The 16,877-nt window shown below is 55.6% G+C and overlaps 1 protein-coding gene across 2 annotated transcripts in view; it reads right to left on the bottom strand.

Annotated features, from left to right (window-relative positions):
• ACOT7 (acyl-CoA thioesterase 7) overlaps nucleotides 1–16,877 on the bottom strand; it is a 100,147-nt gene that overhangs the window by 62,995 nt on the left and 20,275 nt on the right. For both annotated transcript variants that reach the window (XM_047872829.1, XM_047872828.1), the window contains exon 2: nucleotides 3,844–3,961. In XM_047872829.1, the coding sequence (XP_047728785.1) occupies nucleotides 3,844–3,961 (118 nt within the window). The remainder of the gene's footprint in view (nucleotides 1–3,843; nucleotides 3,962–16,877) is intronic.

Raw genomic sequence — 16,877 nt, 5'->3', positions numbered from 1 at the left:
CCTTGGTGCCTGCTCCCAGAGTACTTCTCAAGAGGACAGCAGCGTGTGACGCGGCCTCAGCGCCGCCCGGCGCTCGCACGGAGGACTGCTCACTTCTCGTCGGTGCTAACAGAACGACACGAAGGGTGCAGGTGTTTGAAGAGTGGGACTTCAGACCCTCACTGCACCCTCTACCGCTTCCTGCCAGAAACCAGTCATCTCTTCTGGAACGCTGAGCACACGTCTGGCTGCCCCCAGGCCGGGCGGGGAGCAGGGAGTGTGAGATGGGGCTCACTCTGACAGCCTGGCCCTCAGGGCCTGCCCGCTCTGGGACTCGCTTTCCCGGCTGCTCCTCACAGCGCCCCCCCCCCCCCCCGTCCCAGGGTGGGCCATACCACGCTTGTAGGTAACGGTCACTTTGAGCTCTGGCAACACCACCCACGGCGCCAGAGCCAGAACCTGCCTGCTGCCTCGCAAACGTGCAGACTCCCTGCCCCACCTCAACCCACAGGACCTGCCTCTTTTGGAGGGACGGTCAGGGAACCTCCACCTTCACCCCTCCCAGGTGAGTCTCAGGAACACGGGGGTCGGGGGTTCCTCCAGTGTCTGTTCCTGTAAACGTGCCAGAGGCAGGTGTCAGCAAGACAGGGGACCAGGGTGATGTGAAAGGTCCTGGGGCTAAGTTGGGGCTACTCTGATCGGCCCTCGCCCCCTAAGTCGCACGGACACCCGGAAGGAGACTTCTGTGGCTGCAGCACCACCCACTGGTAGAAAGCTGGAAAGACATGCGCTAAGCGGAGCAGGACAGAAACCAAGGCCCTGCCACTGGGCCGCTTGTTGGGGTTATCCGAGCACTGTCTTCGAGACCCAGGTATCTTCACTGGAGAGTGGCTGAGCTTTAGCATGGCTACGCTCACACGTGGGTAATGTGCATGCATATGTATTAATAATTTCTAATGGAAATGCAGCTTACTCTCACATCTGTCCACATCTAAGCCTCGGATGGACCTGAGCTTTCCCACGGCCACAAAAGCATTCCTTCATTCACAGTACAGCCCCCGCCCCCCGCCCCAGTCCACGGGGGATTCCTTCCAAGACCCTCACTGGAAACCTGACACCACGGGTAGTCCCGAACCCTATAGATACTGTTTCTCCCCTACATACAAACCTACGACAAAGTTCTAAGTTAGGCACACTAACTAATAATACCAGCTGTAACAACATGCTGTAATAGAAGCCATGTGAACATGGTCTCTCTCTCTCTCTCTCTTAGTGTACTTCTTCCTGGGACCATGTGAGATGAGAAAATGCCTATGTGACAGCTGCAGGAGGTGAGTGACGTGGGCAGGTGACACAGCGTTAGGCCGATATCTGACGGTGCATCAGAGGAAGGGTCATCTGCTTCTAGACCGCGGGTAAACCAGGGCAACTGAGACCGCAGACCAGGCGGGCTCTGACGCACGGGGCCAGGCTGCGCCTCGAGCGCCATTCGGGGGAGTAAGTCAGAGCACCTGCCCTCGGCCTGGGTTCGGATGACAAACAGGGCAATGCCTCACAGTGGCAGGTGCTCGGAAGAGGGCAGCATGGGATGGGGTGGGGGTGGAGGCGGCCTCACTCTGCCACACTCCCAAAGGCTCTCATTGGGAGACCGCTCCACACACGCTTCTGGCAATGAGCAGACGGCCAGCGGGAGTCCACAGTTTTCCAGGCCTCCGCCCAGATGTTGAGCATCTGGCAGGGACCCGACAAACAAAAAGTCCCTCCCTTCGCGGGGCTTACACTCTAACGGGGTGCAAAAGGGGGCGAGCATACCAAAGATACAGGAGCAAAACACAGTGTTCCGGGAATACCTGGGAGCAAGGAGGGAGCTGGTCATCAGGGAAGGCCTGGATGGAGGCCGTATTTACAGAGACCGGAAGGAGGGGCGAGTCATGCAGATATCTGGAGGAAGAATAGCCCTGGCAGAGGGAAGAGGCAGTGCAAAGGCCCAGGGGTAAGAACACACTGGCCAGTTCACACAGCCGCAGGAGGGCCAGTGTGGCCCCGGCGAGTGTTGAGAGAAAGGCACGGTAGAGAAGACCCAGGAACTGGCCGGTGCTCAGATCTGGAACCACCCAGCAGGCAGAGCCAACAGGATCGGCCGCCAGTGAGAAGGGAGTCAATGGGTGTAAGTAACTGAATGCCGCAGAGGTCATTTACGGAGGAGAGGGAGGCTGTGGGAGGAGCGGCCCGGGGAAAGGCTCAGGGTCTTTTTGGCCTTGTGAAGGTCAAGGGGCCAGTTAAGCATCCAGGTGGAGCCACAAGAGGCCCGGCTGGAAACAGAGCCCCAGGCCTACATGACGGTACTAAAGGCACAGACTGGATGAGGTCTCGAGGCGAGTGGGGTGGGGGTGCCCTCCCCGACTCAGAGCCCCAGAGAAGCCTCTCAGAGATCAGCATCAGCACCCGTGCCAGCATCTACCTGGAGCTGCCTGGGGCTCACATGTCCCCCTGAACCTGGAACTTCTACACCCCTATCCTGGGTCCGCCAGTCCAGAGGCATCTCCAAGCCAACGCATCACAACTGTCCCTCCTGCGCCCAGGCTCCCTCCAGGGAGCGCAAGAGAAGCAGAGGCTCAAAGCACAGGTTTGGGGCCGATTCGTGGTCCAGACCTACCCCACACTCCCCCATGCGGCCTCGGGCAAGTAGGCGACCTCTTCTCTACGTCCTCACTTGTGCAATGGGGACAATGGGGCGTGGCGAGGATTATGAGTGGGAGCACTTCACAGCTTTGCAGAACATTAAGCACTTACTGACAGCAGTTACACAGGCCCTCACCCCCCATGTGGCCTCCCAAGGCCCCCCTCCTCCTCTCCCCTACCCTGAGGCTCTCCTTCCCAGTGTCCAGCCTCTCCCGCCAGGCCTGCGGGGGACCCTCACTGTCTCTCTCAACCCCCAGGCCCCACAGGCTCAGGCCCACCCTCCCCACGGCCAGCAGAGGGCGTGCTCTGGACACTGCTGGGTTTGCCCCAGAACTCCAAGGGCTCCTGAACAAATCCAGAGTCCTAGCCAGGCAGACGAGCTCCTCCTTCACACCCAGCTCCTCCTGGGTGTCAATGTCCACCCAGTAAGTAACACATTCACCCCGGCCTGGTTTATTACACACACCCACAGGTGCTGCTGTCGTATTCTCCTTGAGCCACCCCCGCCCCCGCCAGCATTCCTATCATCCCAGCAGGTGGCTGGCAGAGGCCCATGGGGACATAGGTCACAGGACACAGGGACACAAAGGCCACGGCTTCCTGTGGTGCCGCATCTCTGCTGACCCCCAGGTGGCAGCGTGGCACAAGACAGAACCCCTTCCCCAAGCAAGGTGGCTGGCAGGCCTCTGGAAGAAAGGTCAGGTCCCTTGGGGCTGGAGGGATGGTAAGAGGTGATGTCCCAAAGCCCCCAGCTGCCTTGAAGTCCCAAAAGCAGAAAGCCCGGCCCTCGACCCAGGCGGTCAGGGCTTTGCTGGCTCGGTACTTGCCCTGGCTCCCCCCTGCCAGGGGGTGGATGGGGCAGAGGAGGGGTCAGACCCAGTGTGGCCAGGCTGGGGATGGGGGTGGGGGTTTAGAAACCAAGACTTTAAGGAGGAGGAGTTTAAAGGCAGCTCTCAGCTCAGTCTCTGGCTGTCCCCTGTCCTCCCTCGCTGGGCCTCAAACCAAGCAACCTACTCGGGGCTTCTGGAAATCCCCGAGGCCCAGGGGATGAAGGAAGGGAAGACTCCAAGCAAACTCCTATCCTGACCCAAGAGTGGTGCAGTGCTGCATACAGAGGGATGCCAGGCCTCCTGGGCCCTGGAACCTTCCATGCAGCCGGCATGACGGCCCCCAGACACTTACCCCGTTCTGGCTGTTACAGTGCCGGGTGCTGATGATGGCCCCTGCCTCCTCGATCATCTTCAGGATGGTTCCACCGTGGACATTGCCAGCCACATTGGCATCATCCGGCCTCATGATCCTAGGCAGAGGAGACAGAAGTAGGATGAGGCTCCTGAGAAGGACGTCGCTCATCAACAGTGACCACCCAGGGTGAGGAGAAGGTCCTCCAAAGAGACCAATGGCGCCCAAAGAAGGAAAAAGAACTTTCCATGAGTTTGGTCCCAGTGGGCTGCTGACCCGACAGCCCCAGGCAAGAGGCCGCCGGGTCCTGTTTCCACGGGACGGAGGAGGGCAGAGGGCAAGAAGTTGTCCCCGAGAGCTACAGGCACCCAGCAGAGAAGGGGTGACAGCGGGGACCTTTGGCAGAGGCAGCAAGGTGGCGGCATGACTGTTGGGAGTTCCCAGCACTCCTGCCCTTCCTGCTTCCCAGGCTCCCCAAAGACCTGGGGTTGAATGAGCAGGGCAGGGCTGAATGAACACGAGGACACAGGCTGTGACCCCCTTGGACAGCGGACAAATTCCCAGGACAGGACCCCCCCTATCAGGAGTCCCAGTGGGGCCGGCTGCCCTGAGAACTGGAAACAAGCCACAGCTCTAGGTACAAAGGCACAAAGTTCCACGGTAAGAGACATAAATCCTGGGGCCATAACGCCCAGCACGGTGACTAACATTAACAGCCCTGCACTGTATGAAAGTTGCCGCAGTGAAAGCTCTCGCCACAGGGAAAAAACACCTGTCAGGTGATGTGTGTTAACTAAACTCACGGCAGTGATCGTTTTGCAAAATGTACACACATCAAACCATCACCGTGGGGCGCCGGGGTGGCTCAATTGGTTGAGTGTCTGACTTCAGCTCAGGTCATGATCTCACAGTCTGTGAGTTCAGGCCCCACGTCGGGCTCTGTGCTGACAGCTCAGAGCCTGGAGCCTGCTTCCGATTCTGTGTCTCCCTCTCTCTCTGCCCCTCCCCCACTTGCGCTCTGTCTCTCTCTCTCTCAAAAATAAATAAACTTTAAAAAATGTTTATTAAAAACTTGAAATGTTATTTAAGTTAATAAATGTTTATTAAAAATTTAAATGTTTTTAAAAACTTAAAAAAAACCCTATTGTTATCAACCTCTTTCCTTTGGAATTGTTTGCAATTTCGTGAAGGACAGATGGTCATTTCCACACAGAGAAGCTGGTCCTCCTGCGAGCACAGGTACCACAGAGGCTGCCGTAGGGCAGGAGCTGGCCAGGGAGAGCTGAGCTCCTGGGCTCTAGAGCGCTGGGGAAACTTGAATCCAGCCTTTCCCCTCGGGCCTCGCTTTGCCTGTCTGTAAAGCACAGCTGTGCCCGCCACTGTTGGTTGACCCACAGCAATGCTGTGCGACCTGGGAGAGAAGGGCAGAGGAGGAAGTGCTCACATCCGGCGGGACACTGAGTCAGGGGCTGATAAGGAAGCAGCCTGTGAGATAGGAGGCTGGAGATAGTGTCTGGAGTTGCAGACTGAGGGTCCCCAGAAACCCCACACCATCAACATCGGGCTGCCCCAGGATCCTGGGCAACTGGGAGTAAATGCCAGGAGCTCCAGACCACACGCTTGAGGCACGAAAGCTCACTGAGACACTTGCTGTCCCCCACCCTTCCTGGTCACCCTGGGTCCTGCACCAGGCACCGACCTAATTCCCCAGGCCAGCTGGCCACTCAGACACAAACCTCCCTCCACTGGACCTGATCCTGACCCAGCACTCCGCAGTTACCCTGAGCCCAGCTCACTCCCCAGTCCCCTGGGTCCCCAGTGGCCCCCCACTGCTCAAGGCCATTCACTCTGTCAGGGCCTTCCTCCCCAGTTCACTTCCCCAGGGCTCTCCCTGCCCACGCCCTGGTCCTCCCCAGACACAAGTGAGGGCAGCCAGGAGAACGTGTGGTCCCTCATTCAAGCTTCTGTTTTCCCATTTTTTTTAAGTTTATTAAATTTATTTATTTTGAGAGACAGAGAGAGAGAGCAAGCGGGAGAGGAACAGAGAAGGAGGGAGACAGAATCCCAAGCAGGCTCCACACCATCAGTGCAGAGCCCAACGCAGGGCTTGAACTCATAAACTGTGAGATCAGACACTTATAACTGACCGAGCCACCCAGGAGCCCCTGTTTTCCCAGGTTTAATGCAGCCGTGGGTATGAAAAGGGCTTCTCTTTCCTCTTCACTATTAAAAAAACAAGTAAAGAAAACCCGGTGAGGCAAGCAGCACTGACCACAGCACCTGGTCGGGGAGGCATCTCTGCACCTGCCCATCTCCTCCTGCGCTTAACCAGCCACTCATCCCCCTGCCTGGAGAGTCATCTTAAGCAGGAATCTAGTCCTCAATCACCTCTCTCATCTAAAGAATAAAGACTCACCTCACTAGTGAGGAACTCGAAGCCCTCAGGCATCTGGAACTACTCCTGTGTCATCATCAGCCACCGCCCTGGCCAAACCAGAGCATCGGTCAGGGCCTTCCTACCACCCTACCTGGATCCACCTGTCCCAGCAACATCCGACCTACGGTCTGGGAGGAAAGGGGACTCATCCACGAATGGGGGCGGGAATAAGTAGACACAACCTCATGGAGGACAGCCCGGCATTCCCAAACTCCAAATGCACAGGCGGGCTCCGACCCAGCAATTCCAGCTGTAGGAGGGTGTCCCACGGATGTTTCCAAACGTGAGTAAACCTGTTTGTTGCCCATTGCATTCCGTGTAGCTGGCCTCACAGCAGACACCTTGAAGGCAAGCCCCCTCCTCCTGTTCCTTAGCCCCACATAGAGCTTTTATACTGGGTTGAACTGTGTCCCCCCGAAGGATACGTTCAAGCTCTAGCCACTGGAACCTGTGAATGGGGCCGTATTTAGATACGGGTCTTAGTGGGGGTGCCTGGTGGCTCAGTCAGTTAAGCGTCGACTTCGACTCAGGTAATGATCCCACGGCTCATGGGTTTGAGCCCCTTGTAGGGTTCTGGGCTGACAGCTCGGAGCCTAGGGCCTGCTTCAGATTCTGTGTCTCCCTCTCCCTCTGCCCCTCCTCTGCTCGTGCTTGCTCTCCCTCTCTCTCAAAAAAAACAAACATTAAAAAAAATTTTTTAATGTTTATTTATTTTTGAGACAGAGAGACAGAGCATGAACAGGGGAGGGTCAGAGAGAGAGGGAGACACAGAATCTGAAGCAGGCTCCAGGCTCTGAGCTGTCAGCACAGAGCCCGACGCGGGGCTTGAACTCACAAACCGCAAGATCATGACCTGAGCCGAAGTCGGATGCTTAACCAACTGAGCCACCCAGGTGCCCCAAGATTTTTTTTTTTAATGTTTCTTAATTTATTTTTGAGACAGAGAGAGACAAAGTATGAGCAGGGGAGGAGCAGAGAGAGAGCGAGACAGAATCGGAAGCAGGCTCCGGGCTCTGAGCTGTCAGCACAGAGCCCGATGTGGGGCTTGAACTCACGGACCACGAGATCATGACCTGAGCCGAAGTTGGACGCTTAACCGACTGAGCCACCCAGGCGCCCCTAAAAAAATTTTTTTTTAAATACAGAACAGGGTCTTTGCAAATGTCATCAAGTTAAGATGAGGTCGTTAGGGTGTGCCCTAATCCAGTGTGCACAGCACCCTTTTGAAAAGAGGGAAATGGACACACGCAGGGGAGCAGGCAGAGACTGGAGTGATACATCCAGAAGCCCAGAAATGCAGAACGCCAGGAGCCACCAGAAGCTGGAAGAGGCAAGGAAGGATCCTCCCCTCGGGCCCTCGGAGGGAGTGTGGCCCTGCCGACAGCCCCTGCCGGGGCTTGTGGCTTGTGGCCTCCTGGCTGTGAGAACATAAATTTCTATTATAAGCCACCCTATGTGTGGTCATTTGTCCTGGCAGGACACTGACACTCACATTCACACTCAGGGGGGCTTTGCCCCATGCACAGAAAACAGCAGGGAGTGACAGGCGAGCCCACGGGACCTGCGGGCGGGGCGGCCTCCCCAGGCGGGGAGCCCAGGCCAGGGGGTGCCCGTACCACAGGGGGCTGTGGTCAGCCTGATTGTCACCCAAACATGTCAGCGCTACAACGTAACAGTGCTGCAGGAGTCCATGGTTACTGGGCTGGAGAGGCCTGCTTCCGTCTCCCACGGTGGAAGCTAGAATAGCTCTCTGAGGGAGAAGGCCGGCTCCACGCACAGCCAGATTTCCGGGACAGATAAAGTCTCCCGGATTTTTCACCTGCACCAAAGACCAGCAGAGCCTCTGGGGGGGGTTCAGGTGGGGGCACACGGGGCAGCCAGGGCTAAGGATACCTCACAGACTGTGCAGAAGGTCCCCGGGCCCATCCTTTCTAAATGAGGCTCAAAATAGAGAGGCAATGATGGGTGTCCTGAGCAGGAACAACCCCCAGGAGCTTCTGCCCCGACCTTACCCACAGCGGCAGCTTTCAAGCTTCCTTTGTGCTCAGCGCAGGGAACAGTCGCCTTGGCAGGGAGACAAGGAAGAATAGGGAGTCCCATTCCTGGTGCCCACGGGGTGGGCAGGGGCCTTGCCCATGGCACATGTGAAACCTCATGCTTCTATGAGGGCCTCTGCCAACCAGAAGCCCAAGTGACACTGCTTATCCCCTCTAATTTGCTGCCGAGGAAGGTTCCAGGAAAGTTCCTTCAGCCCCAGAGCCCCCCACCCCACCCACCCCCATCCCCTACAAGAGGCAAGGGAGGAGAAGTGGCTGGGCCAGGAAAAAGTCCCTGGGGCTCTTTCAGGTCCCAGAACAGGCATGGGGTGGAGGGTGCCAATCACACCGAACACCCAGGCTCACACTTTGGCTGGGACAGGGGAATGAACCAGGAGAAGGCTCCAGGGGGTAGCAGACCAGCGCCCACTGATCCTGAGAATGCAGAACCTTTGGGGGCTGAGCAGGCAGGACGCTCAGCAGAGCCCTGCCCAACCAGGGAACCGGCTGGCAAGAGGAAGAAACACAGTTGCCATCATTCCTGGGGCTCCAGCCAGGAGGGAGACCGCTGAGCCCCACGGCTCCACAGCCCCACTCTTCTGGGAACCCAGGGTCTGACCCTGCCGGGCCCCCAGGCCCCCAGGTGTCACGCAGAGACTGGACTTCCCGTCCCAGCCTCCGCTAACCACTTCACATCGGACTCAGCAAGAATCAGGCCAGGCACAGCTGTCCCTGGCCACACAAAGGGGCCATGTCCCCTCTACATCGGACCCCTTCAAAGGGCCCCCAGATGGATGCCCCTAAGAGAAGGGGGCGGCGCGTGACTTTGCGGTACCTGCTCATCTGGGAAGCCATACCCGCTGGTTCGCCCCAGATCCCGGGTCCCGAGAGGCAAGGCGGCTAGCGGCGGCCAGAGCACCCACCCTTCCCCACCGCAAGCACCGTCCCAACTCCCCGCCACACCAGGCTGCCCAATCTAACCAGGAAGAGGCTGCCTCCCTCCCCAATCTGATCCGAAGACTCTACCAAAGGCCAGCTGTCATAGCAACCTCGCTTTGTAAATAATGACAGCGGAGAAGTACATCTTCGAGGCCTCCCGCTGCTGTCCCTGAGGTCAAGAAGTCACAGGTGCCTCTCTGAGAAGCCTCTAGGGGGCCCAAGGAGAGGGCAAACGCCCACCCAGACTTTTCTCAGCAGAGGCCGGGCCCCAGGCCTGGATCCCCTGCAAGCCTTCTGAGCCTCCCAAGACGCAGACAGGGGAGGAGGGCCTCGGGCCAGAGGGAGACTCACAGCAAGAGTCACAGTTGGTGCAGAGCCCCACATCCTGCTGAGAGGGGCTGGCATCTGACACCTGTCCCCGAAGCTACCTCCTGGAGGTCGAGGGTCCAGGTGACCCACTGGCTCTGCCAGCCCCGGCACTCCCCTGGCTGGCACCCCCACCCCCACACAGACCTGCCTCCTCCCCTCTCCGGTGCCAGGCTGCCAGGGACAGACCTTCCGTCTCCCCTCCCGCTGGGTGCCAGGCAAGCCGTCAGAGTGGCCGAGGAGCACGCGTGACAGCGGCAGTCCTGGGAGAGGAAGCCGGATGCATAATTATTACCCCCGCGTCCCAGGGCACCCCCACACAAGGCCACTTTCCCCGGAATCCCGCAGCCAGGACACTGGGCAGAGCACAGCCTCCATCCATTGGGCAGGCTGATGGCCACCGCCAATGAATGAATCTGCCCGCAAGCCACCTGAGAGAGTCCTTCCTGAAAACTGTCATCCCGGCTTGGCTCCTGGGCACCGGTCCACCTCACCTGCAGGGCGACTCTGGCAGGTTTTGTGCTCGAGGGGTGAAGCAAGGACAGAGCAAGCTGGGCCCGCTGCTCACTCACACACGGCCCTCACCAGAGGCCCGGCACGCTCCCGGCTCCCAGTGGCCTCCCTGAAGTGCAGACAAATTACGCCTAAAGGTCCGGGTACCATTGTCCCCAGTCTTCCCACGTTTGTGCAAAGAGAGAGAGAAGGAAAACTCCAGACTGACCAACAGCACAGAGCCTGGTTCCACAGGGAGGGAGGCCGGCCGGCCGGGGCAGGAAGTGGCAAGGCTGTCCTCGGGCGAGAGGGCCCCTGAAGGGATAAGGGGACCTGCCGACCACACCCAAAATGTCTACCTGGAGGGGGGAGTCAGGGCAGAATCTGGGCGGAAAACCTTCCCCAAAAGCCTTCCCCGCCCACACCGCCTGACGGGGGCCCTGGCGGGACAGCAGACCTCCTTCGGCCTCTTGGCTGTCCCTGACGGTGCTTGATCCTGAGTAGAAATGACCCCATTTGCAGGGAGGTCCGAGGACTATTCCTGTAGGACATGGCCTGGGGCCATCCTGCTCACTGCTGTGTTCCCAGCAGCTGGCACCGGGCCGGGCACACAGCAAAGTGCCATGAATAGGTGTCAAATCAGGGAGTGAGCCAGTGCCTGGGAGACACAGAATGGACAGAGGCCCCCACTCCATCTGCCCTATTCCCCTCCAGTCAGTTGGGTGCTTAGGCCCTGCGTGCACCCGGCCAGCAGCCTGCCCCACGCCTCGCCTGGACCAAGAGGTCAAAAGCGTTGCTCCCCAAGGCCACTAAGGACGCAGACTCCCATAGTGGGTTCTGGGTGCCCCCTAAGAGAGCCATGTGCTGGGTCTGGTCAAACCCATCTATATCACCTTCAAGTCAGAGAAAAGGCCCCAAGGCCACAGGTGCCCACTCTGGCCTCGGGGCATCCCACAGCCATGTGTCCAGGCACCACAGCCCTTCCCACTCCACAACCACAACCAGGGACCCCCCCCCCCCCAGGTAGCACCACCCCCAGCCATCCCACAGGTTCTTACAGCTTGGCTTTCTCCCTAAGACAGGCCTCGTCAGCTCCTTTCCTGAACACTTTTAGGGACACACCTCGCCGAAGCAGAAGCATGGTCTCTGTTAGCCCCTTCTGGAGCTGTGGCCAGATGGGACCAGAGGGGGGCCTCGGCCCGGATGCTATGCCCTTTGGACTTGGCCCCATTCCTCAATGCAGGCATCGCAGCCTCCCTAAGCAACGCTGGCTTCTCTCCCCCTTGGTCCCAACCCTGGGTGTGCTGGGCACACTGCCCACGCCAGGCGACGGGTGGCCACCCCATCACTCCCATGACCTTTTCAAATCCCTTACAATCACAGGAAATTGAGTCAAAAGAGTCGCTGGAAACTATCCACTTCAGGCCCCAACTTTTACCTTTGAGGAAATCAGGCACACAGAAGGCCGGAGGCTTGCCCAGGCCCACATCAGGTAGACCTGGGGGACTGGGCGCTCGGCACCTTCACGATGGCGTCCTGGGAGGGGGCCGGGCCCGGGGCCAAGGGAGACGCACCCTCCTGCACGCTGCGGACCTACCATCAAAACACCACTCAGGTGATGCAGTTGACGACACACATGCAGACAAGAACCGGGCACGACTTGCCCCACCAGGTTCGTTCTCAGTTATGGAAAGATCGTGAAGATACACAAGAGAAACAGTCCTCACGGGAGCACACGGGGGGTCCTGCAACCAGCGGGCACCTGAACGAGGGATCTGGAATCGAGAAGTCAGCCCGCGCTGGGCTGGGCTGGGCTGACGGAGCACACGGTGCTGTGACGCGGGGCTGGCCATGCAGGAAGAGGCACCCAAATCCACGACCAGGAAACGCTTTGAAACAAGCCGCTGAGTTAAGACCCTATTGTCACCATTAGAGGGAAGACAGTTTTCAGACTCGGAATGACCCACTAATGACAGGCACGATCAATTACTTAACATCTGGATACAGGGATACAACCTAAACCAGAAGAACCAAAATTTTAAAAACAAACAAACGAACAAAAAAACCGAAACAGAGAAAGGGAATGAGGGAAATCTGCAGGAAGTGACACAACCAGGGGCACCTGGGTGGCTCAGTCGGCTGGGCGTCCAACTTCGGCTCAGGTCAGAATCTCTTACTCTGTGACTTTGAGCCCTGCGTTGGGCTCTGTGCTGACCGCTTGGGGCCTGGAGCCTGCTTCGGGTTCTGTGTCTCCCTCTCTCTCTGTCCCTCCCCTGCTCATGCTGTCTCGCTCTCTGTCTCTCTCTCTTAAAAATAAACATAAAAAAAAATTTTTTTTTAAATGACACAACCAAGTGAAATATCTAAAAGTCCACCATGGCTCAGTCAAATCAGCAAGGACCATACCTCACCTCTGCAGGCCTCCACAGCCACGCCGACCAAGCCATTAACAGACCTTTCCACGGAAAGGAATCGTTTGTTGTCAGCCTTATGAGTAAATAATTTCAAAGTTAAATAACCATGAGGTGGTTCCTCATGTTCTAAATTAACCAAGAACTATTTAAAAAAAAATTTTTTTGGGGCGCCTGGGTGGCGCAGTCGGTTGGGCGTCCGACTTCAGCCGGGTCACGATCTCGCGGTCCGGGAGTTCGAGCCCCGCGTCGGGCTCTGGGCTGATGGCTCAGAGCCTGGAGCCTGTTTCCGATTCTGTGTCTCCCTCTCTCTCTGCCCCTCCCCCGTTCATGCTCTGTCTCTCTCTGTCGCAGAAATGAATAAACGTTGAAAAAAATTTAAAAAAAAAAAAAAATTTTTTTTTAACGTTTATTTATTATTGACAGACAGAGAGAGACAGAGCATGAGCAGGGGAGAGGCAGAGAGAGGAGGAGACAGAATCCGAAGCAGGCTCCAGGCTCTGAGCTGTCAGCACAGAGCCTGACGCAGGGCTCGAACTCACGAACTGTGAGATCATGACCCGAGCCAAAGTCGGACACTCAACCGACTGAGCCACCCAGGCGCCCCAACCAAGAACTATTTTAAACGATACAACCAGACATCCGGAAAGGTTCACAGCAACGTTATTCGTCGTAGCCAAAAAAGGTGGGAAGGACCCAGATGCCCATCACAGATGAACGGATAAATAAGAAGTGGTCTCTCCAAGCAATGGGATATGATTTGACTCTAAGAAGGAATCAAGTAGTAATGTATACTACCACATGGAAGAATCTTGAACAAGTGCTGCTAAGCACAAGAAGCCAGTCACAAAAGGCCTGATTCTATCCACAGGAAACGTCCAGAACAGGCAACTCCAGACTGGTGGTTGCCAGGGCCTGGGAGAGGTGAATGGGGAGTGATAGCTAACAGGCACAGCGTTTATTTTGGGGGGTGAATAAAATGTTCTGGAATTCAAGAACTGTGATGGTTGTACAACCTGGTGAATATACCAGAAAACACTAAACTGTCCTCAAGAGTAAATGAACTTACAGGACATGAGTTGTATCGCGATAAAGCTGTTACACCTGTTTGCAGACAGCTGTGGAGAAACAGGCCCATCCCTCCACTTCCAGAACTTTCTGCGTTGGCCAGACCTCCAAAGACTCACTTGGCCGAGGAAGAGCGCTCTGGGAATGTAGCCCAAAGAAAACCACACACAGCTGGACATGGCAGGCTGCAGCCACAGTGTTTCTGATACTAAACAAAGTCCAGCTAGCTCAGGGGGCCCTGGGCATGGACGAGGTTGCGTCTGGTGTGCATATCTCTGGAATTAAGTGGCAACCCTTCTGTTCAGCTTTCAAAGGCATCTGGAAGCTGACAAAGGTCGAGAGACACACCAGGCTCTCTGCTGTCAGCTTGAAGCCTGCTTCTGATCCTCGGTCTCCCTCTCTCTCTGCCCCTCACCTGCTCGCCCTGTCTCTCTCTCTCAAAAATAAAAACATAATAATAATAATTTTTAAAAACTTAAAAAAAAAAAAAAAAGAGGCAAGCCACGGACCGGGAGGAAACGTTTACAAAACACGTATCTGATGAAGGACTTGTATCCAAAATAAATGAAGAGCTCTTAAAATTCGATGATAACAACCAATATGAAAACGGGCAAAAGGTATGGACACCTCATGAAACAAGACACACAGACGGTAAATAAGCATATGGGAAGATGTGCACCATCACAGGCCACCAGGGGACTGCAAATTAGAACCACGGCAGTGACACCACTGTCAGGAGTGGAACAGCAGGACCTCTCTCACTGCTGGTGGGGACGCAACACAGTGTGGCTGCTTTGGAAGACGGTTTGGCAATTTCCTACAAAACTAACTACCCGGGGTGCCTGGGGGGGCTCAGTCAGTTAGGCGTCCAACTTCAGCTCAGGTCACCATCTCTCAGTCTGTGAGTTCGAGCCCCGCATCGGGCCCTGTGCTGACAGCTCGGAGCCCGGAGCCTGCTTCGGATTCTGTGTCTCCCTCTCTCTCTGCCCCTCCCTTGCTCATGCTCTGTCTCTCTGTCTTTCAAAAACAAATAAATGTTAAAAAAAATTTTTTTGAACCGAACTGTACCCTTTAATTTTAACTCACTATATTCTACTCTCTCCTGCATTAATGATGTAAAATTTAGTAGGTACATGGAAGCAATTAAAGAAAAATCAAGTAAAAAAAACTATTGTTGGTTTGAATTGTTGGTTATTGAATTAAGAATCTTAGTGGGGCGTCTGGGTGGCTCAGTTGAGCGTCCCACTCTTTTTTTTTTTTTTTAATTTTTTTTTTCAACGTTTATTTATTTTTGGGACAGAGAGAGACAGAGCATGAACGGGGGAGGGGCAGAGAGAGAGGGAGACACAGAATCGGAAACAGGCTCCAGGCTCCGAGCCATCAGCCCAGAGCCCGACGCGGGGCTCGAACTCACGGACCGCGAGATCGTGACCTGGCTGAAGTCGGACGCTTAACCGACTGCGCCACCCAGGCGCCCCGAGCGTCCCACTCTTGATCGCAGCTCAGGTCAGATCTCACGGTTTGTGAGTTCGAGCCCCACATCGGGCTCCAGACTGACAACACACAGCCTGCTTGGGATTCTTTCTCTCTCCTTCTCTCTCCCCTCCCCCACTCGCATACACTCTCTCTCTCTCTCAAAACAAACTTTTTTTTTTTTTTTTTAATTTTTTTTTTCAACGTTTATTTATTTTTGGGACGGAGAGAGACAGAGCATGAATGGGGGAGGGGCAGAGAGAGAGGGAGACACAGAATTGGAAGCAGGCTCCAGGCTCTGAGCCATCAGCCCAGAGCCTGACGCGGGGCTCGAACTCACGGACCGCGAGATCGTGACCCGGCTGAAGTCGGACGCTTAACCGACTGCGCCACCCAGGCGCCCCTCAAAACAAACTTTAAAAAAAAAAGAATAAAAATTAAAAAAAAAGGATCAATAACCACGATCGAGTGGGATTTGATCCAGAGACTCAAGGATGATTCAATATCCTACAAATCAATCAACGTGACATACCACAAGAACAAAAAAATGAAGGAAGAAGTGAAATCGACCAAAACAAATCATACAAATACTGTATGATTTTCCTTATGCGTAGAATCTAAAAAAATAAAACAAAAAACCAACAAGATAACAGACTCATAAATAGAGACAAATATCATCAAGAATAGTGTAATAACTCTGTATGGTAACAGACGGTCACGGCACTTAGGGTGAACATTTCGTCACGTATGTAAATGTCCATCCACTATGTTGTACACCTGAAACTAATACAATAGTGTGACAACTACGCTCAATTAAAAAAAAGAATATTGGCAACATGTTTCAGATACCACGGGATCAATTAGGCAGCTTCAGGCTGGCTTGTGAGTGTTACCACCTCAGCTTTCATAAGGCACACGACATAGTGGGCTCAGCCTGTCATCAACAGAGGCAGAGCACCAATCAAACAGGACTTAGTTTCCCGAGACACGGGAGGACACCAGAAAGCAGTGTCGCCGTTAAAGCTCTAGATTCCAAACACAAGCCACATCTGAGCGAACACGGCACCAGCACAGCCAAAAACACACACAAAAAGTGTGGCATTTACTGAGAATGATGGTCACCCACGCTCGCTCACCCTGATCAGTTACAAGGCTACAATTTCCATCTGCTAAGTGCCCACAAGGTAATGAAATATTTAGCTGGCTCGAAGAGAGACTGAATTGGAAGCCTGGGGACTTTCAATAGGTGGAGAGAGGGGCAGGGTCCGTCTCCAGCACGCCCCCTACAGACCCCAGCTGGGGTGTGCCAAGGCAGGCCAGGACAGGGGTTGAGGGATCAGAAACGAACCCCAAGCATTTTCCAGTCCTGTGCCCTGAATGACAGCAAAGCACTCACACCAGGTGCCCTTCTAAGACCCATCAGACAAATCTTACGGGGGCGAGGACTTCAGGGTCTTCTCCCAGACCCAGGGAGCAACGCCCTGACCTCGCGGCATCAGGACACGCATGTTCCCTAAGGCTCAGAGACGCCCTCAGCATCGTGCTGAGTTTGGGAGACACATCACACCTTAGACTTTTAATCCTACCCATTCATAAGCCAAAGTAAACAATAGGCCATTTCTGGGGCAGCGGGCGGGCTGGAGCTGTCTCCACCACCTGCCCCCTCCCTTTACAGCAGCATTTGCCCCTGGTCAGGGCAGGCGATGAGGTACAGAGAACTCGGTGTCGAGACCTGGGTTTCAGTGTCCACTGGTCACTCCCGCACTCGGTTTACCCTATCTGTGAAATGAGGGTGATTCCTGTGCACCCCCC

This window comes from Prionailurus viverrinus, chromosome C1 (assembly GCF_022837055.1).
Source record: "Prionailurus viverrinus isolate Anna chromosome C1, UM_Priviv_1.0, whole genome shotgun sequence".
Lineage (NCBI taxonomy): Eukaryota > Metazoa > Chordata > Mammalia > Carnivora > Felidae > Prionailurus > Prionailurus viverrinus.
Note: the sequence above shows the minus strand (reverse complement) of the source record. Positions and strands in the feature narration are given on the sequence as shown.